Source organism: Crocodylus porosus, unplaced genomic scaffold, assembly GCF_001723895.1.
Source record: "Crocodylus porosus isolate Cpor-Errol unplaced genomic scaffold, CroPor_comp1, whole genome shotgun sequence".
In the NCBI taxonomy this organism is placed as follows: Eukaryota; Metazoa; Chordata; order Crocodylia; family Crocodylidae; genus Crocodylus; species Crocodylus porosus.
Genome location: NW_017728949.1, coordinates 42488646 through 42510071, shown reverse-complemented (window position 1 = coordinate 42510071; position 21426 = coordinate 42488646). Strand labels below are relative to the sequence as shown.

Genomic DNA, 21426 nt, shown 5'->3' with positions numbered 1-21426 from the left:
ATGTCCAGCCCCTCCAAAAGTTCCCTAACTAGATTGTCCCTGACCCTAGGGATGGCGTCATGTCCCCTTCTGTCTGTCCGTACTCCTAGTGGGGGAGTTGTCCCAGTCCCTGCTCAGAAATGTGGAGGCAAAGAACTCGTTGAAGAAATCAGCTTTTTCCTCTGCTGCAAGCACCGGATTGCTAAACGTGTCCTGTAGGGGCCCCACATTATCTGACCCAGGGCAGAGCACCCCTGGTTGGCAAGGAGCCCAGGGGAACAGTCTGACAGCCTGTGGCTGTTTCCCCCCCCTCCCTTTTCCCTCGCCCCGCTCAGTGTGTTGTGGAGGGGCTGGCTAGGGCATGAGGGTGCTTCAGTGTGTGGCTAGCTGGCAAGCATCCCTCTACACTGAAGCACCCTTATGTCCCAGCCAGCCCCTTGAGCATCTGCATCTGCACTGCTGTGGAGTTTTTTTACTCTGTAGAGGGATAGTACTTGTAAATACAAGTATTGTCCTGCTGTTGAGTAAATTAGTTTACTACTTTGGTTTAGTAATGGGGCATATGTATAGATGCCTAGACATTTACAATACTGCACAGCTACTTAGTCTACTTGCAGCAAGTGTCTCGTGTAGACATGCCATCTGTCTACTTACTTTGTTTCTCACATACTTAATGGCTTACCATTTTGATTATAGTCTTAAGCTAATTCTGTTAGTCCTGTGAAAGAAGATATTCATCCTAAGATGTATTTAAAGCTCCTCTGGATTTTGTTATAATGAATAGTATGTACCCATTATAACTGAGGGGGAGCAGGAGGGGAATCCAGCTAATCCATTTCCATATTCTAGCTACTACTGTTCTAGGCACATATTTCAGAAAACTAGGTAAATAATGTGGCTTGGGTATTTCACTTTTATTTTGAGGCATCAAAAAGAGGTGCCTGTTTTAGAGTACTGAAAAAAGCTGATGCAAAAAGAAGTGTTCAGACTTCTCAGGATGTTCTAGTTAATGAAAATGAGTTTACCTATGTGTTTCTGATACATGTGAAACATGAAACTTGTGAAATAATTTTCATTGAAAAAATGGCCTTCAGTAGCAGGACAGATTTAATCCATTAGCTTCTCTTTAATAAGTACAGTAATAGTAGTAATGCTGTGCAGTAGATTTCAATGAGGTTGCCTTGCTCACCCTTACTTTGCAAGTAGGCAGTCTAGGTCTGGTATAGCATCAGTGATCTGAAGATATCAAACGTCATAATTTATTATTAATCCCTGTAAAGCTTCATGAAGTAGGGAAATGGTATGCCTTTTTGTTTCTCTAAATTGATAAAGGTAAAGACACAGAAAGGGCCAGCTTGCTGGTGAGCAGCCATACACAGAATATATCTGCACTGCAGTCAGTGGTATGACTGCAGCTTTTGTAGACGTATCCAGGGACAAATCCAGAGTGGGGTGTGGTGGTACAGTCGCACATCTTTAAGTCTCCACAGTTTAGCTTGGTAGCTCCACTTCCCTGCAGCCTTGGGTGCCCGAGCCCCCTATGGAACTGTGATCACATCATGAGAGCAGCAGTTAGGGATTTTAAGTCTCCAGAACAGGTAAGAATTCCTACCTCCCTGCCCTTTGGCACTTCCTTTTTCCTCCTTCCCCCACATTCCTCCCCCTTCCTAGTTAGGTCTCTGGGCATAGGAAAGGGAGACCTGTCTGCTGCTGCCGCAGTCCCTGGCTGACTCGGGGATAGGGGAAACCCAGATCTGCTCCTGCCCTACACTAGTAGAGGCTGTGAGGAGGAGCTGTGTGCAGAGCTGGGCACACCTGGGGACAGTAGCAGTGGTAACTGGGCAGGTTCCCCCTCTGCCTGATCTCCCTGCCTGGTCCTCCTGGGTGTCCCTTGCCAGCCTGGACACAGGTGCAGGGAGGTAGAACCTGCTTGCAAACACCACGGTCCCTGGCTGAGCCCACCTCATGCAGCTGCTCCCTGCAGTACCAACTGGAGTGGGGCAGGAGCAGCTAGGACCCTGGTAGTGAACAGGTCTCCCCTTTCTGTGCCCAGAGGTGTAAGTAGAGAGGGCAGGAGGAGAATGGGAGGGGAGGTATTGCTGAGCATGGAGAGGAAGAAATAGGAAGGTGCTGAGAGGAAGGGGGTGGAAGAAATTCTTACCTGTTTTGGGGACAAAGAAAAGGCTCCAGCTGCTGCTCCTGTGTCATGGTCTGCCCACCCCAGTGAGGGGGAGAGACTTGCAGCAGGGGAGAGCTTTAGCACTGGTTATCCTACTCCAAAGTTAGAGTACTATACATAAGTAATGGAAAATGTATTTTAAGTAGAGCCTCTGTAACAATAGATGATTGTTATATGCCCAAAAATGGTTTTGTGCAAAAGTACTTTATCTCTTTAAGTATAAAATATGCTTCAGTTAGGTTAGCAGGTCTCATTTCCATCTATTAAGGTAATGATCTGTCAAAAGGTATTAGGATCCATGTGAAATAGACTCTTTTGATGTATGTGAAAGATAAGCACTTGTTTTCCATATGCCATCTTTGGGCATGGAATACCAAAACAGTCATTAGCTTGCGCTCCATAGCTTGGTTTTGTAGTACTTGCCCTGCCCCTTCTATTGCTTCTCATTTCTTTTACCATCCCCCATGGTATAATCTGCTCTTTTTTTTAAGAGCTGATCTAGTGAAATGAAATTGTTAATCCTTTAAACACCAGGGATTGAGGAAGGGAGATTAATTGTCTATCTGGGCAGCAATTTTGTTGTTAATTTGAAAAGACACATCTGGAGTTGCATATTGATAGAGCTATCGGTAACCTACAAACTGAACAGAACACATCAAAAATTGGTTCTGCAGCCACATAATTACCAGCTAGATTTTTGAGGGATCTGGCAAAGCTTAATTTCTAGATGATATGCCATATAACCTCTATTTATGTTCACAGGAGTTACACTAATACATCAAGGGTTTTTACCCTGTGAAACACATTTTGGTGCGTTGTTTTCATTATCTTGAGGTGATGACTCCATTCATACAGCAGACGTGGCCTCTGCAACAGGGCAACTTTTTTTGTTGTACAGATCAGTTTAGTCACGGTTGAATGCTGTGTGTTTTTAGGCCAAATAAAACCTGTCAAGACCTTTATAAGGGGATAATTCTTAACTGGAGAATTTAATGATGGTTTATTTTTGGCAGGTTGGAAGACAATAGGGCCTAATCCTATTCACATTGAAGTCAACAACTAACCCTCATCAACTTTACTGAGAAGAGAACTGGCCACTATATAGAACATTTCCCACTTGACTTATGTGAACTATGACATTTTCCTACTTATGAGCTGTTGCAACTGCAAGGGCCTTTTCTTTGTTGAATTGTTCATAAATGCCTTCTTTGTAGTATTGCTGTTGTTGCAAAGGTCGGTTTTGGGTGAGAAGGAGGTTTGAGCTTGGGAGCATCAGTACTAAAAGCACGAGCCAGAATGATGAGTCGCCTGAGCTGGAAGCAGTAGCAGACAAATGAGCTAACGTGGACCAGCCCTTAGGGTACAAAGACCCGTTCTTGCCGAAACATCCCAAACAGGAACAATGTGCAGTGCTAGAAAAGATTTCTGTCTAGGAAAGCTAAAAATCTAATTTGAAACAAAAGTAAGAGCTGTGACCAGTGAAAATGGGGATGTATTTGTGTAACAGACGTGTTCAGATTAAGTTCTGTGGACTACCCCTTCATTGCCGTCAATGGAACCGAGCCATTTGAGAGCCAAGCAGTGGAAGCACTGGTGAGAGGGTGCAGGAGCTGATGTCTCTGCTCAAATAAAAAAAATGTTACCCATTAAGAGCAGTGGCGTTCAACCTTTTGATCCCACAGGTCAGCTGAGTGGCCCAGGGCTGATCCACAGGCTGGATTAAGCCCTGCACGGTAGAATCAGGACCTGAGGCCTGGCACCTCCCCCACTGCCCTGCTTGCAGGAATTGGGCCCCAGGGGCCTGGTAGTGCCCCCTCCTGTCTTCCTCAAACCAGAATTAGGCCTTGGGGTTTGGTGTGGCCCCTGTACACTGGGGTTGGGCTTTGAGGCCTGGCAATGTCCTTGCTGAGCCCTGAAGGCTGGAATCAGGCCCCTAATCCAGTGTGCAGGGCCTGGGACTCCCCATGGGTCTGAACATCTGGCAGCAGGAGAGTGATACCACTGCTCCCCCACTACTAAATTTCCAGATCTGTGGGGAGCCCCATGGGCTGGATGACACAGTGCCACGGACTGAGACCTAAGCACTCCTGCATTAGGGTACTTTGTTTAACCATTTTCCTAGTTAATCGCTTTGGGATTATGCTGCAGTTTTTTTTGTTTTTGTTTTTTGTAAAGGAGAAGAAAGCATAATATCTACAGTGGCAGCAGTGTTATCCCACAATAATGACGTGAAACGGGATGTTTAGGCTTAATGAAAGCAGAACTGAAAAGTGTTCACACTACTGACAGCTTTATTTAACTTATTTATGGACATGGCTAATGGCTTGTTACCCAGGAAACACTTTAAGTGATTCCTGTTCCAGTCTGTGCAGCGATCAGAAGGCTGACGTGATTAATGTGCTCCATTCACTTCTAGCGAAAGCATGGCAAATATAGGATGTCTTCTGGGCTTGTGGGGTAAAATCTTCAAGATTAAGACAAGTAGCATTTACAGTTATGCTCACCATATTTTCTTACCTGTATTCAAGGGCTGTCTGATTTCTTTGGATATTTAAATGCTTTGGCAAAGTTTCTGAAGGCAATGAACCTTAAGATTGAGTGCACAGTGAGATGCAGTGAAGTGATACCTTCTATCTTGATTACCATTTTTGGCCTGTATAATATTGTAAATCAATGCTAAATTAACTAAAAGGTGTTGCTTTTTAAGAACAGGATGCTCTTTCCAGTTATGCTAACTGGATTTTTCCTTTTTAATTTCCTTTTGCCCAATTTAATGTTTTGGACAAAAGATACTATACTGAATTAATGAAATTTATTTCTCTGATCAGAAATATTTTGACAGCTTTTTGTATAGTCTCTTGGAAAGTGCCAGGCCATTCTCAGGATGAAAGTGTAAACTAGCAATGAAGGTTGATGAAAGTATAAAGTGGTGGGAAGCAAGATAAACCAAAAAGCTTTTCAGAAGCATCTCTTTTAGTTCAATAATTTCTTCTAAACTGCAGCTTTTTGTGTACAAATGATTAGTGTATTTAAATGGGTAAAACTGGAGGAAAATTAATTTTAAGTTGATACTGCTACCATTTCTTACTGCATTGCCACTTTTTCCATTAGTTTGGTAAGGATTCTGAAAGCATATAATCCGGATCTATCACAGTCACTTGTTGAATTTCTGAGGCATTACTGTAGAAAGCAAATAAGAATTTAGGACTAAATAAATTCCCTGTTAATATTTCATATTGGCTGTTAATGGAAAGCTGTTGCTGGTGTATATGTTTTTAAAAGAATTTTGGACTAGATTTTATGAACTAGGTTACTTCCCTTCATCTGTTCATCAGACTTGAATGAATGATGTTCATTAACTAGTAGCAAACATAGACATACCTGAATCATCAAATAAGGTCTGAAAAGCTATTTTTCCCCTTTTATAAGCACACACTTTTTAAAATGCATGGTCCATGGGCCACTCTATGTTCCTGAACAGTCATTTAGAGTTTTGCCATTCCACATATTCAGTGAGTGATATAGCACTCTACAGACAACCAATGTTTGTCTCTGATTGTGGCTGTATAGAACAAATTTCAGTGTGGTGGTGAGTCTTAATGAGCTGTGGCTGCAAGCACATAATGAGGCAGCCTTTCATATATTTTTAACATAAAGCAAATTGTATGTCCACTGAGCTCACAATCCTTAAAGACCTCAATTTTCACCAATGACAACCTAGTTAGCCTCCTGTTATTAGAAGTTCATTTAATAGTTTTGTTACTTGGCTGGGAGAAAGGTCAGCAGTAGGTCTGTGTGAAGGGGCTAGTATTTGATTTGGATTTGGCTAATTTGGTGACTCAATTCAGTAATTAGAATCATTGCCCTGAATCGATTCGGCTGAATCTGATTCGGAGATTCAGCCGCCGCCCCCTACTTACTGGCATGGAGTCCAGGTCCAGCTCCCTGTGGCGGTGAGTGGGCACTGCCGGAATCTCTCTAAAGCTCTCCCAGTCTTTTCCAAATCAATTTGGAGCGCTTTGAATCAATTTGGACCTTTTTATTGGTCTCCTGATTTGTTTTATTGGTCTCCCCGCAATTGAATCAGCAACTGAAGCTTTGCACAGCCCTAGTTAGCAGTAGTACAATGCATAATTAAGCTAATGAACACAGGGCTTTTCTGCACTATGGAGCCACTGTCCTATAGCTGTGCACTCAGCTACACTCATAGCTGTTTGCCAGCAGAGCTCCATTGGTGAAGACATGGCATATACAGACAGAATGGGTTTTCTGTGCTGGCCTTACTCCGCTGCCTCCTTGAATAGCATATGCAAAGCTTAAAACAAACACACACAAAACCCACTCCTTTTATCTGGGCTGTGTCTACTTTTGCTGGCATCTTTTTACATCTCTGACATAGCTGTGCCAATAAAACTTTATAGGTTAGGCTAGACCTTGAAAGCTAGACTAATACAATATTGTATGCCTGCTTCTGCAACCCTCTGTTAATCTGTAGTTTTCTCTCATGTGAGGTTCCTTTTGAGTCTTATGTATGTGTCATGGAAATTGCACAAAGCTAAATTTCCAGGAGAGGCTAATATACAGGATGGTTGCCATAAGCATATTTTGTGGTTTTATGACATGATAAACCAGTAGCGGCATGTAAAATAGAAGCCTGTCTCTTTGAATCTCTGTGGCAAATACTGGTGTCTAGCTCCCATCGACTCATGAGCTTTGGAAATCAGGCTACATTTTAAGATCTTAACTTCAGGCATTTGGGTTTGAATGGTTTAGCCACAGCTTTATTCATTGAAGAAGAGATTTTAATAAAAGGCAAGTCAGCTTTTACAATCAGAAAAAATTAAGAGCTCATTCTCCAGTCTCTTTCACAATAAGCTCTTTGTTTATATTGGCAGGAAAGACATTTTGAGATGAGAACATTTGTGGGGGGGTTTTTTAACAACCCCTCCCAACTTTTATTCTGGTTCTTTGTGAGGAAGTGGTTTTGATCACCATCAAATTAGATTCCAGAACGTGCGTGGCTGCAGGAAAAAACTAGTATGTTTTCATAGATTAAAAAAAATTATTAATAAAATGAATAAGTAGCAGTACATGGTGACTTGAGGTAAAAATAAGCCCATAATGATGCTCTCAAATATTCTGCAATGTTCTTCACAGGAATATACAGTCTAATTTATGTGGGTTGCCTCAGTTAAGATGAAATTCCCCTCACTGCATATGACCTATTCAGTAGCATACTTCTTCTCACTATGGTTATTTATGCAGCGTTATGTCTGACCTGCTCTTTATATGTTGTGCTTGATTTATTGAACAAAAAATTAATTGAGCATTTATTAGGAATGGAAAATATCTAGTCTGTTTGAATAATCCTCAGCCTCTTTCTAATGACCAGTCTGCAGTACCCCAAACAGTGTTTGGTTAGCTCAGTCTGGTGTGCTTTATAGGGCAGGCTTGTAGTGCTTTAGTTTGGATTAATTCCACCACTTGTTATGATGTCTTTTGGCACTGCTGGAAACTGCATTCTAGAATGTACCAACATCTGTCTAGTCTAAACCTGTTTTACTAGAGTCTGTTCATAATGTAGTAAGATTATATGACACTGTTCAGCAATCATTTATGTAAAATGGTTTGAGATTCTCCTTTGTTTGTGAGCCTACACAGCCCAAATACGCTGCTGAGGAAGTAGGGAATATAGGTGCTGTAGACTGGTGCTAAGTGGTTGCCTAACTCTACTGTCTCACATTGCCTGTCCAGGGGATGCTCAGGTCTATTCTGAAGCAGCTTGATTGCTAGTAGCTGGTATGTGCAGAGCAGCAGAAGTACGAGTAGCTGTTACCTAATATTTTTATTAATACTTGAGAAGGTTGAGGGGGAATCTGTAAAGCAATGAACCAAAACTATATACCTGTATCCATTGTTAAAGGTACTCTGTGTGACACATGCGCATGCGCGCGCGCACACACACACACACACGCCCCCCCCCCACAACAGCCCATCTTGTGACCTGCCAAAAACACACTTTTACACTTGCCTCACTCTTATCCCATTAACACAGACTGCACTGTGCACCTGCGGTCCCATATGCCCATGCACTGATCACTGTCACAATTACGCAAAGGACTACTTCAGTCCCTGCCCTCCCTTCCCATCTCCTCTGCCTGTTTCCCCAGTCCTTTTACTCTTCTACCCTTGATTCCTTTTCTCAAGTTATCCACAGAAGTCCATTAACTGTATTTCTTTGTCAACAGGTTGCTGGTTGGAGCACCTCGGGAGAAAGCTTTCCCAGCCCAGCAAGCTAACAGAACTGGAGGATTATATAGGTGTGACATTATATCAGAGACATATTGCACACGTGTCATGTTTGATGAGAAAAGTAAGCTCTCTCCTATTTTTGTTTTAAACTGAAGCAACTGCATGGGGCCACAGGGCTGTCCAATTTCTAAGTGGCCTGGGGAAGCTGGAGGCAGAAGGGGTGCATGGAGCTCCTGTTACAAATGAGCTGATAAGGAGAGTTGTGGCTGAGCAAGAGTCCTGGGATTGTAACTTAACCATGAAGCCTGTGGGCTGCCAGTTGGACAGTGCTGGCTTATCAAACCGCAGGTCATGAGAGTCTTTATAACTGGATGTGATCTAAAAAGTTACATTTTAGAAACTTTAAATATATTTCCAATCGCTCTTACCTGTTTTTTTTGAAGATGCATAAATCTTGGTTTAATTACTAAAGCTGCATTAAAACAACAAAGATCTGTGATAAAACTAATGTTGATTGCTGGTTAAGACTTTCAGTGACAACATGTATAAACAGTGCCACCTAAAGACTATTTAAGGTACTATGTAAAACTGCTGAAAATGTTGCAAAAAATGTTTGTTTTATTGTTTTTAATTGTAATATGTGGAACTGTTTTGTGGTGATCCACAGCTGACCCAGAGAAGGAAAGTAAAGAAGACCAGTGGATGGGTGTAACTGTCCGAAGCCAGGGACCAGGAGGGAAGGTGGTGGTAAGTCTCAAATATTCTTAAACATCTCTTCAGGCTTATAAGGCATGTAAGAAAGTTACGTGGAGAGGTGTAAACCTTTCAGAGCACGCTGTAGATTTTGTTGCTGTCTTTTAAATCAAAGGAATTTAATTTGTCCCTAGGGAAGCAGAGGATTTTAGATTATCTGAAATTTTTTTTCACTATCATGACAACTTAGAACAGAAGAGGTTTGGAATATTTTTCTAGGAATCTGAGTTTTAAGTTGGCATTATTAGGAAACTTTTTAAGATTTAATTTTAATATGAAAGCATAAGATTGTTCTTTACCTTTTTTAACCCAGAAGAGTTCTAACCATCACACTTTCTTGCCTATGTTGCAAGAGTGGTCACATTTTCTTGGATTTATTGTGTATTAGTATACATCTCCGTCTGAGAGAGAGTATGAGTTTATTATGATTACAAAGCAGTAGATGTCCCTGGACATTTTACTGGCCTTTGAGCCAGAGTTGGGGAGTGAATTAACTTTGTAATAAGACCTTGTATTAATGATGCTAGTCATGATATGAGGCCATACCATTTTTTATTTTATATGGTGCAGAGTAGTTTAGTTGTTTCATAAGTTATCACTGAATGACGCCATAAATCTCTGTAGCTAAATAATTGTCCTTGTTACTAAATATACTTTGTAGAGTAGTGTGGTGCCAGCTACATGTTGGGTACAAGTATGTGCTTACAACTGTGGCTGTGCTCTTGCATGGGAACTCTTCCAGCCTCACTGCCTCCAAAATTGGCAGCAAGCTATTTACGGAAATACAGGAGTGAGTTAATACTCCCAGAATAGGTAATTACTTGTTCTGATATGCCTCAGAACCTGAGTAGAGGGTCAACTTCACGTGGCCATGAGCAGGGAGACAATAGCTGTCTGCTGAGCGAAATGTGTGGGAAGAGCAATTCCCTTCCCACAAATCCCAGTGAAATATGGCAAATGTACATGTGAGATCTGCCATATGCAGAGTTTCCAGTAACTGTATGAGTGGTGGTGCAGCCTGTATGGTAGGTGGTATGCCTTTCACTCTTGCCCAACATGCAGATGTTACAAGATATGACTCCACTGTTCTGCACAGTGCAAGCAGGTGGACTAGATCCTCAGCAGACGTAGGCACTTAAGTTGTGCCCAACTCCACAGATGCTGAATTACAGAACTGTGATCTTCAAAAGTTCTGCTGAGCTCTGCCTGGCTCTGGAGGTGCCTGAAGTTCATGGGAGCTGGATCAAGCAGTCATCCCATGTTTTCCGGGACAGTTCTGAGTTTTCAAGGCACTGTTCCAGTGTCCCAAAAAGTCCCTGAAATGGCACCTTTGGTCTAAATTTGGAAAATCTGATCCTCACTCTTTGTAGGTTTCTACAGTGCCAGACAGTTAATTTAGTCTTGTTTCATTCCTAAACAAATGTTACTCCACTGATCCCAGTTCAAGAAGTAGCCACAGGATCTCAGTGTACATAGCACAACACTGCCTAGTACTACAGGAGTGCAGTTCTGCTTCTTCTGGTTTGGGAAGCCTAATCTGGCTTGCAGTGCCTCAAGGTGGTGGTCATCCTAGCTGGAACTGGTAATGGTGTAGACAAATTATAGATCTGGACAATGTGGAGCATGTGGAGTTGCCTCCTGGATTTTGCTTCCTCCAAATTGGTTGCCATATGATGAATCATAACATGAAAAATTAAGGCTTTAGCACCTTAGTCTTTATAGTACTGAGTCACGCAGTACCTGCCTCATGCCTAAGCCCTGCTGAGATCCTCCATAAACAAGATTGTCATCACTGTGTGTCAGCTCATTAGACCCATCTCTTAGATATGATGCCAGACGTGTTGGTGGTGAAGCTATTATTTTTTATGCAATAGGTCAATGTTTAGAGGACTTGCCTAGTGACTACTTATGTATCTTATATTAAATGGCTTTTGGTTATAAAAATGATAAGCAGTCATTTGAGTAGGCACTAGGATCCAGGCCTCATCCTCCTTGGAAAATGTCCTGATCATGAGACTACAATCACAAGCTCTGCTTCTCTTTTTCTCTATCCAAAGAAAACTTTTATTGTGTTTTGCTAAGTGGAGAGGCCAGAGCTCATTTCTTGGTGCCCAAGCCTTCTTGTATATCATATAGGGAGCCTGTTCTTCCTAAGTTTAGAAAGATAGACCCTGCTATAGGGGACAGGTACCCAAGCCCCTTGGCTAAGGGAGAACATAGCTTATTATTTGACTTTTAATGACCATTTTCAAGAAGACATACAGAAGCTATAGTATGTTTTGCTTATCCATTATATCCTGGTTCTTCTTGCAGACATGTGCACACCGCTATGAAAAAAGACAATACGTGAACACTCTTCAGGAAACTCGTGATATCATTGGGAGGTGCTATGTGTTGAGCCAAAATCTCACAATTGTGGATGATATGGATGGTGGAGAGTGGAGTTTCTGTGATGGTCGATTGCGAGGCCACGAGAAATTTGGTTCATGTCAGCAAGGTGTCGCTGCTACTTTCACCAGAGACTATCATTATATTGTATTTGGTGCACCAGGCACTTATAATTGGAAAGGTATGACCCTATTTCCTCCCTGCCTTGCTAGATTTTTTCACCAGTAATAATTTCTTCGATGTTAAAAAGGATGTTTTTAAGGAAAATATCTCATTGGTGTCAACCCTGAAGATTTGTAAATTGTTCTCATAACCTGCTAAATTGTCTCGAAACTTGTACATTACAAACTTAGAAGAATTTTAAAAAGTTTAAAGTTAAAACAGAAGTAGATATACTGATTCTAATTGTATGGTAGGATTCAGTGCTTGTTTTAAAGGATGGATGTTCACATTGGAGCAAATTTTAAAGTGTTGCATACATTGTTTTTAAAGCTATTGGGCTTTATTTTCTGTTTTTCAATGGTTTTTCAAATGCATACACGTACGCTAAGGCCTTTTTCGTACTTGGTCTCACAGTGTACTTGTTCCTCTGTAAACTAATTTATCCTGAACTCAATACTACAGGTAATGAGAAAATGGCCAAAGGCCAATTAAAAGAAAAAAAGAAAACCAAACAAAAATTTAAGTATTTAAAGTAAGGGAAAATCCTGGCTTTACTTAAGTAAAATTTTCACTAGCTTCAGTGTTCTACTTAATAAAAACTAAGGGCTTGGCCCATACCCGGAAAATACTGCACCTCTTGGAAAAATAAATGAATAGATGTGTCTTGTTCAGTCTTTGTGGAAAAGCTGCTAATGCCAGTCCTGCCTCTCTTCTTAGTAATTTCTCTTGCAGTTCATCACATCAACAGCTGAAAATGCTGTCCTCCCCCTCCTGTAGAATGTGTGATATATGACCCCTGCTGTAAATTGTTCCTTCATACACCTGTGTCTTTCATGTGAACCGTGCAAAATTTTTGAGTTAAGCTTGGGCACAAGGTGTACTTCTGTGAAAACTTAATCTTTCACATATCTGTTTCTGTTGAGAAAATTTGACCATGCTGAAACAGAATATTGCGTTCAGAGATTGCTTTGCCTTAATTGCAGAGAACTGCTGTGGTGGTACATCAGTTTTAAGAGTATTTTTTCAAATTGAGGAAAACCATTTTTGCACTTTCCAAATTGTTAAATATGCCTGTCAGAAGGGAAGCACCCATTTTTATTGAACTTGACACAACTATTTTTAAAACAAAATGTTTCCCAGGTGTATCATTTAGCATTTCATACTGATTTGATAAGAATTTTATGATTAGTATTATAGATTCGTCTCATAAGACTTTAATGGAAAATGCCATTTTATATGCTGGATGAAGAGGGTTCATAATCTGTTTGTTCCATGTTTGGTTGACAGTTTTATTACTATACCATATTTTCTAGATCATTGCATGGCATCATCATGACTCCCTTGATGCACAAAATACCATGAGACTTTAAAAGGCAGCTAGAATTTACAAATTCATTCCTTTTTAAAGTAACTTCACAAAACATGTTAGGCATTTGGCAGTTCAAACAACAATCTTGACAGCACTGTTGCTAATGTCAACCAGGGACCATTTCTCTTATTTATTTTCCTCCTTGTCATTCATTCATTTTTTATTTTACCATTTCATTTCCTCAGGGGTGGTTCGTGCAGAACAAAAGAACCAGACATTTTATGAGCTGGGTATCTTTGATGATGGGCCTTATGAAGTTGGTGATGAGGCCTCCCGAGATGAGAGTCTTGTTCCTGTTCCAGCTAACAGTTATTTAGGTAGGATTAAGCACACGTGATAAAACTCTTGAGACTTCTTAAATACTCATTATCCAAATCTGGTATGATAATATAAAATATGAGTAGAAAGCAAATAATTTATGGATTGTGTAAAATTCAGCCCGTTCTTGGTCATTCACATCCTCCTCTACATTTATGGGCCTTTTGAAGTGTAAGATGATACTCTTAAGGTATCTCTAAGAGCTGCAATGTGATGAGACATTTAAGAGCTTTGACAAGGGACTTCAAATTATCGGGGTGTGATTTATAATCGCTCTCCAATAGTAAGTACTATCTATAGATCCATAGCACTTGGCCATGTAGCATTGGGAGTTCTGGTAAAACTTGAGTTTCTGGACATGATTGCGAAGGCCTTATATTGTATTCATCCGTACAACATAAAAACTGTAGCCAGCTGCCAGACAATGGTTCTCAACCAGGGTGCTCTGAAAACCTGGGGTGCTATGAGAGCCTTTCAAGGGTGCCATGGAGCACCATGCAAGATTAGTACTGTTAGGTGTGCCAACACTCGCAAGATAAACCCAGAGATTTCAAATAGAAATTCAGTGTCAAAAATTCTGACCCTGTTGTAGACTTTCTGAGTTCTTTCTTTGCAGGAGAAGAATTTCTGTTTGTTTTTCTGTAGTCAGAAATACAAGTTAAGAACTGACACTTCTTGGGGGATGCCTTGAATCTCAAAGGGTTGAGAACCACTGTCCTAAGACTATTTGTAGTCTGGCAGTGCTAAGTAATTCAAGTACAACATGGTAAATATGCTTTTAATGGTTTTAAACATTAATGTAGCTTGAAACTGCTATAGTGTGATTTTTTTTTTTTCATGACAAATAGTAAAAGAAAACTTTCCTATTTAAACCTATTTGTGAAGACAGACCATTGTTCCTAAGTCAATGGATAGATGGGACTGCAAACCAACAGGATAACCTGGTGAAGAATAAAGCTGAGCTGAATCTCTGAAAAGCTGAATAGTCTTAAGAGAAAAGTGCGAAGTCATTTGGTATCTCTACACTAGCACTTTAGAAGTTAAAAAATACTGCTGTTTGATGCAATCAGAATGAACCTAGAAGGTTAAGTGCTGGTGATGGAAAAAGAGAGTTTTAATTCTTGGCGTTGCATATGGGAACACTTACAAAAGTGAGGGCCCCCCAGAGTTAGAGCCAACTTAGAGAGAGATTTTTTTTCCAACTATTTAGTTGGTCTAATAAAATATATCGCATTTACCCAAAGAACCTCGTCTGCAAAGTGAGCATGAGACTCTTTAAAGAGGATATAGACCATAAACTGCAGATACAGGATGAATACAATGATCCACAAGGCCTTTGTTCAGTTGGCATAAGATCAGAATGAATAGGTGCAGTGACAACAATTACTGATGGTAGAGAGACAAATTGATAGCAAAACTAAGGATCTGAGAGGTCTTTTGGATTGAGGAAAGGATGCCGTGGGAGGAGTTTTTAGATCACTGTGCAGAGAATAAGACTTTAAATAAAGTGTGGTGATTTAGTATTTGGTCTTCCTGTTCATCAGCACAGATTTCATATCAAACGTAATACTGCATTTACATTCTAGGATGTAAATTTAACTGGTGGATTTGTCATTCTAAAATGATTTTTCTTGATTGCATCTTTCAAATTCAGTTGGTTTTCCCTTTTATTGGCATTTATTGGCAGTTTCTATGCCCTAGGTTATTGAATAAGCCTGCATGATTCTGCAGTTGCTTTGCTGCTTAACTACCATATTTTTATTCTTCTTTGATCTCTTCCTTCCATATATATTTACAGGTCTTCTGTTTTTGACAAGTGTTTCTGATACTGATCCTGATCAGTTTGTATACAAAACACTACCTCCCAATATAAGGGTGGACAAATCAGTGGATGTGATGATGAATAGCTACCTAGGTTTGTGACCTCTTGAGGTGACAATATATGGTCTCAATCATAGCTTTTTTTTCTTTTGTTTTTTTTTTTTAAACATCTGTGTAAACTTAGACACACTTTTTTCCCCATTTCAAATGCACTTCGATAGAGGCATGTGATGGCAGGGATTCAGATGAAGGATAACTTGGCAAGTAAGATGCATTTAAGACAAATTAACCTGCAGTATAATTCTTAATGCATCCTGGGGCCTTCTTACCAAGTTTATCTGAAACTCTGTCTTGCAGTGATTTTTTTGTAATTGAGAATTGGAATGGCAGTGGTGAAGGATTACAGGAGGATAAAAAGGGCAGCTTCATATTTAGTATTTTTGTGCTTCTCTCCTAATCTAGACTTTTTTTCCTATGAATTTGTGACACTGGCTAGTGAAAACTTTAGCACAAATTCATGCCATGTTCCAATATATGCAATAATCATATTTAAAGTATGTGAAACAACTCAAACCCCTTTTTTAAAATTTAGGTTTGATACTGGACATTTTAGGGCTTTATTCACTTAAGTATGTCATTTACAAACATATTCAGGTTAATACTGCTAATTTCACCACTACAGATTCTCAAATACTGTGTAACATCATTAATATAAGACACTGTGCTTGTGCAGTATACTTTGCATGTATATGACTGAGAATGCTTTGTATGTATGTATGTTTATGTGTGTGTATAAAACTTTATAAGTACTATTCATCCTGTGTTAAAATAAATACTTAAGCTATATTAAAGTGGTAAAGTTTTACTTGATCTTTTTAAATGGCTGCCATAAGCATATATGATGCATCTGAAAGGTACAGTTGCATGGTCAATAAAATTGATACTATATAGACAGTAAGAGGTAGAGATTTGTGTCTGTATATACAATATGTTTAATACATACATGTACAGACAACGTCAGATTTCATTGAGTAAGCACGCTTATGGTGGATTTATATAAGAAAAATGTTTTCTTCAGGCCCTTTATATCTCTAGCAAGAGCACAGATATAAGCCTCATAGCATTTTATATTTACACTTGTGCACTCTTAAACTGTTTTTTTTTTTTTTTCCAGTTGATCTAAAAGCTACTGGAGTGACTAGCTTACACTGTGGATATTTGCTAAATTTGGTTGCAGTACCACTACTAAAAACCACTTTAATATAGTATGCACATGTACTTTTCATATTTAGTGATGGAAAAAACCTTACTTTTGTGTGTTCACTTTTTGTTCTAGGTTTTTCTTTGGACTCTGGCAAAGGTATTGTGTCTCAGGAGGAAATAACTTTTGTGTCTGGTGCACCACGAGCCAACCACAGTGGGGCAGTTGTTTTGCTAGGAAAAGATCCTAGTATTCAGAGAGCGCTTTCACTTGTGCATATATTTGAAGGAGAAGGGCTAGCCTCTTCGTTTGGCTATGATGTTGCAGTTGTGGATCTCAATAACGATGGGTGAGGTTTTTTTTTTTTCCTACTAAGTTCTGATTTTTGCATTGCTATAGTGTCTTCTGGGTAAAATAGCTGCCTAAACTTGTGCTCTGTGGGGGAGTGGTTGGGACAGGAAGGAGGGTGTTTTAATTACAGTGGTTTCCAGACAGCTACTCTAATTAAAATGGCTTACTGTCACATTTATTAAGCCTCCATTAAAATGGCCTCAAGACACTTTATCTGAAGGTCATTCGATGAAGTTTAGATATGGCCCTTGCAGTCATTATAAAACACGTGAGAGCTTAGTACGTGGCAGTGCTTAAGCTTAAGCATTCTAATTAGAACGTGGAGCAAGCTCGATTAATCGAGTTTTCTCCAGTGTGTTCTAATCAGAATGCAAATGAGCATGTGTATAGGTAGCCAGTGTGTTTTTAAAAGAGTGACTTGAAGATACTGAAAAAAAGGGAAGGTATATATATTTTTTTTCTCCTTCTCCTTTATGCTATGTAAGGAAGACTTGCTGAGTTTATTTTGTTTTTGGGGTGTTTTTTCTGCTTGGTTTTGACTCTAGGAATACTAGGAATGGCAAGTTCCATGTTCTCCAGCTTTGTGGAGGACTTGCTGAGGATCTTGGAGTAGTCTGGGGAAGCTTTCCTTGTTAACTGGAGGGTGTTAGACTTTTTTCCCCTACTAATCACTTATGGGCAACTAAGTTTAGAAAATGAATAAAGCACAAAAAAGCAGGAAAAATTATTTTTGATACATAAAGAAACACTCTTGAGCATTCGTTATATATCAGAGAAGGGGGAAAAAATCTGAAACTAATGTGTCACTTTAATGAATGCCCTTAGGTTCATTCTTATTACTGTACCCATTTAAAGTACTTTTTAACAACCTTTGCTACCTCTTTGTCAGACCAACTGACTTAAAGACTATGGGCTTAATATAATTTAAATTGATGGGCATTTCCAGTTACTTTTTCATAACTCTTTTAAAATTATTGCGTTTTATTTTAAGCTGGCAAGATATTGTTGTTGGAGCCCCACAATACTTCGAGAGAGATGAAGATATTGGTGGTGCTGTGTACATCTACATTAATCAGAACGGCAATTGGGAAGGCGTGAAGCCAGTTCGCCTTAATGGAACTACTGATTCTATGTTTGGTCTTGCTGTTGAAAATATTGGTGACGTTAATCAGGATGGATTCCCAGGTGAGAAAGCAGGCCTTGAAATAAGCGTATGCCCATTTTTGCTTAAAACCAGGCTCTGAGGAGCTCATGCTATCATGGATGTAACCATTCAAAGATTCTTCTGAATACCGTAATTTCTTTTCAACAGATATTGCAGTAGGGGCACCCTATGATGGTTCAGGCAAGGTGTATATATATCATGGATCTAAGAATGGAATAAATACAAAAGCAACACAGGTAATTAAGATCATGTGCTCAACCTTGAATTGGTGTTAAGCATAAGAAGTTACCCTGGCATGTTAGGACCACAAATATCTACTTCCCTCCCACTTCTACCAGTGAAAAAGAGGTATATAAGAAAGCTCTTTGGGGTTGTACAAAGGGTATGTTGGCAGAGAAGATCAGGAGTGGTTAATTTTAACACTGAGCCCTTCTACCGAGGAAGTTGATGTAGAGTTCATTATCATTGCTAGGAAGTGGGGAAGGGGCCACTGGATTACGTAAGCTCTATTTCATAAGGGATCTGCTAATACCGAAGAGCTGTTGATTAGAGCCCAGGCATCTTTTTTACTTTAGTAAAAGTTTCTCTCCTTTGAGGTGTCTTACCTAAATGAAGTAGTCTCAGAATGCCTCGATATTTTTAGTTTTTGAGTATGAAACATTTGATATATCCTTTTTAAGATTCTTAAACGCTTCATTCTTGACCATCTGTTTGTTTTTAGATTCTCGATGGTGAAAAAAATAACATTCAGTTCTTTGGTTATTCTATTGCTGGAAATATGGATCTTGATAGAAATTCCTATCCTGATATTGCTGTTGGGTCACTTTCAGATTCTGTATCTGTTTACAGGTAGGTATATAGTATTTTACTAAATCTGTGTTGATTTTATTTTTTAACACTCTGCTTTGAAGAGACCAGTGTATTTGCTGAGGATTGTAATGCATATTTTAATCCTGAGGTTCAAAACTCTGTTTCAGCTATTTGAATGATTAGAGCAAGGGCTGAACTCAGCCCCCTTCATACCAAGATGTAAATAGATTGGGGGTGAATGAGAGAGTTGGTGAATCCACGACCCCAAATCTGTCATCTCTTAACTGAGGCATTTGAACTCATTTACTCTCTGCAGCTCCTTGCTGTAATGTACTGGCAGATGTAGACTGTACAAGTTTTGCTAGCATCTCATCTGTGCCAACCACTTCTGTTTCTCCTTTAAGGAAACCTACAGGTGGGCCGAATAACCCACTTCTTGGTTGTCTTGTCTCTTAATTAGGCCCAATTTCTCATAGGCTAATTCTGTTAGTGTGACCCCATTCTAAGTTTGTTCAGCAGTGATAATTTTGATCTAACCCTTGGGTAGCATTAACATACCTGTTTTGTTTGGATATTAATTTGGTTCAAGTCTGTCTTTTCCTATTGTAAAAGCTTCTGTTATCTCAAGTGTTATAACAATCAGTGTTATGTTACAAACTTTTTTCCACCATCCTTTGAGCTGACAGCTGGTTAGGCCTGTATCACAATATACTGACTTGGGCCTCTAGGTACTGCCATAGTGCAAATAACAATAATTTATTTCCCCTGCAATCTTTCAGCTGAGTGCCATAGGTGTGGGGCATATGCTGCCCATAGGTTGTAGTAGTGGGGCTAAGGGAACTATTTGGGCCTCTTACGGCTACCTCAAGCCTGTATTTTAGCTACTAATGCTTTGTATTGAACACAGGCTTTGACCATGAGCAGATCTGGTGTTAATATAGTTCCCCTCGGCATACAGCATTACTGACAATAAGCAGGAAGAGGAGGATTTGATCGGGACCATAAACACATTTCAGATTCAGAGTTGTGGTGCTATCTTCAGGGCTCTCCATGGTTAGGGTTCAGCATAGCTAAATGGGTGTCAAAAGCTCCAAGATGAAGGCCATGCTCGACAACTCTTGTTCTTAGGCATAGTGAAACTTTACCATAAAGGTAAAGCTCATCTCTATAGGAGATGGAGCTTTCTGGGAGGCCAGTCTGAGACTGGAAAAACTCCCATGGGAACTGAAGAGAAATCTTCCCCTCCAGAAAAACTTTAAAAAACAGAACACTGCACTGTACTGCACTGCACTGCACATACAGTTCTTCCTCTGATGAGAGGATGGGAGAATAAACCACACATGACAGGTTGTCATACAGTTTCATGGTGTGCTAAAAGGTGCTTAATATTATGGTGATGAAGGTGGCACAGAAGTCTATATAAGCCAGAAGGTAAACACAAGAGTATTTAAGTTGCTGTGGTGTAAAAGACGTGAGCCCGTGGAAGCCTCCCATTACAAAAAGGAGTACTCCATGACAATAAGGAGTACTTAAGTCGACTTTTAGGACAAATTTACCAGCAGTGGTATTGCTAGAGTCAGTAGTAAAAACCCCATTCTTATATTTAATTAAAAAAAGAAAAAAATATGCCAATATGACTTTTATGGCTGTAATGCTATACAAGTAATGGTCACACAGTGGAAAAACAAGTTTTCCACAGCAAACATAACTTTGTCTACTTTGCACATTAAACTTGATGTATGTTAATCTAAATGATTTCTGGTACCTACTGTTTCCTCATTGGAGCTGAATTACAATTGCTTTTGAGAATTTTTGCTTTGAATTTCCTGACTCCTGTGAATATAAAATTATCTTAACAATAGTAATCACGTCATCTTTTATTTATTTATTTATTTTTGGTCAGGCTTGTTTATCTTGTTTAGAATATGTTTTGTTTCTAACCATACTGAACATCAAATGCAGTAATTTTTTTCAGGGCAATGTGAGTTTTTTTAGGGTAATGTGATATAGGGTATTCGGTGTCTTCACAGTAAATCTGCAAGAGCATAAAAGGCTTTTATAAATTGAATGAGTAACATGACTTATTTTATTAATTGTAACTCTTTTTATCTCTTCCCTTCATCCCTTCAATGCTACCCAAAATAAGGGCTCGGCCTGTTATAAGCATTAAGAAAACAATTAAGATATTGCCTGACAAAATTGACTTAAACAGAAAAACCTGCCGTGAACCCAGTGGAATCTGGTAAGGTGTTTAATTTATTTAATTCTGAGGCTTGGCATAATGAGTGCTGCTTATTTTGTTTCTTAGGCTTCACAGAAAAAAACAAAAACTTATCACACGAGTTTTCATGTTATGAGCACATAACTAACTATCAGTTATAATGTATGTTTGAGTCCCAATATGGACTCTCAGAAGAATCTTTGGATTGTGTCCACTAGGCTGAAATGCTGCAACAAATGAGAATTATATTTGTATCACCACATTCAATCATTGGCTTTTGTTCTTGAGTGCAAGGACAGGGAAATGGATTTAATTGATTGTTGCCCGTGTATCTTTATTTTTTGTTGTGCAACTTTTTACAACCTAGAATTCCTTGCTTTACTTCAGAGCTTTCTTCTGACTGAAAAAATATTGCTTGCACAGTGTACACTTTTAACAAGATCTAAAAGGCTGAGGT

At 39.6% G+C, this 21426-nt stretch overlaps 1 protein-coding gene across 2 annotated transcripts in view; it reads left to right on the top strand.

Moving 5' to 3' along the window:
- ITGA6 (integrin subunit alpha 6) overlaps positions 1 to 21426 on the top strand; it is a 63764-nt gene that overhangs the window by 18987 nt on the left and 23351 nt on the right. For both annotated transcript variants that reach the window (XM_019554217.1, XM_019554218.1), the window contains exons 2-10: positions 8407 to 8531; positions 9078 to 9157; positions 11477 to 11732; positions 13268 to 13399; positions 16558 to 16771; positions 17765 to 17958; positions 18086 to 18174; positions 18660 to 18787; positions 20895 to 20990. In XM_019554217.1, coding sequence (XP_019409762.1) covers positions 8407 to 8531; positions 9078 to 9157; positions 11477 to 11732; positions 13268 to 13399; positions 16558 to 16771; positions 17765 to 17958; positions 18086 to 18174; positions 18660 to 18787; positions 20895 to 20990 — 1314 coding nt within the window. The remainder of the gene's footprint in view (positions 1 to 8406; positions 8532 to 9077; positions 9158 to 11476; positions 11733 to 13267; positions 13400 to 16557; positions 16772 to 17764; positions 17959 to 18085; positions 18175 to 18659; positions 18788 to 20894; positions 20991 to 21426) is intronic.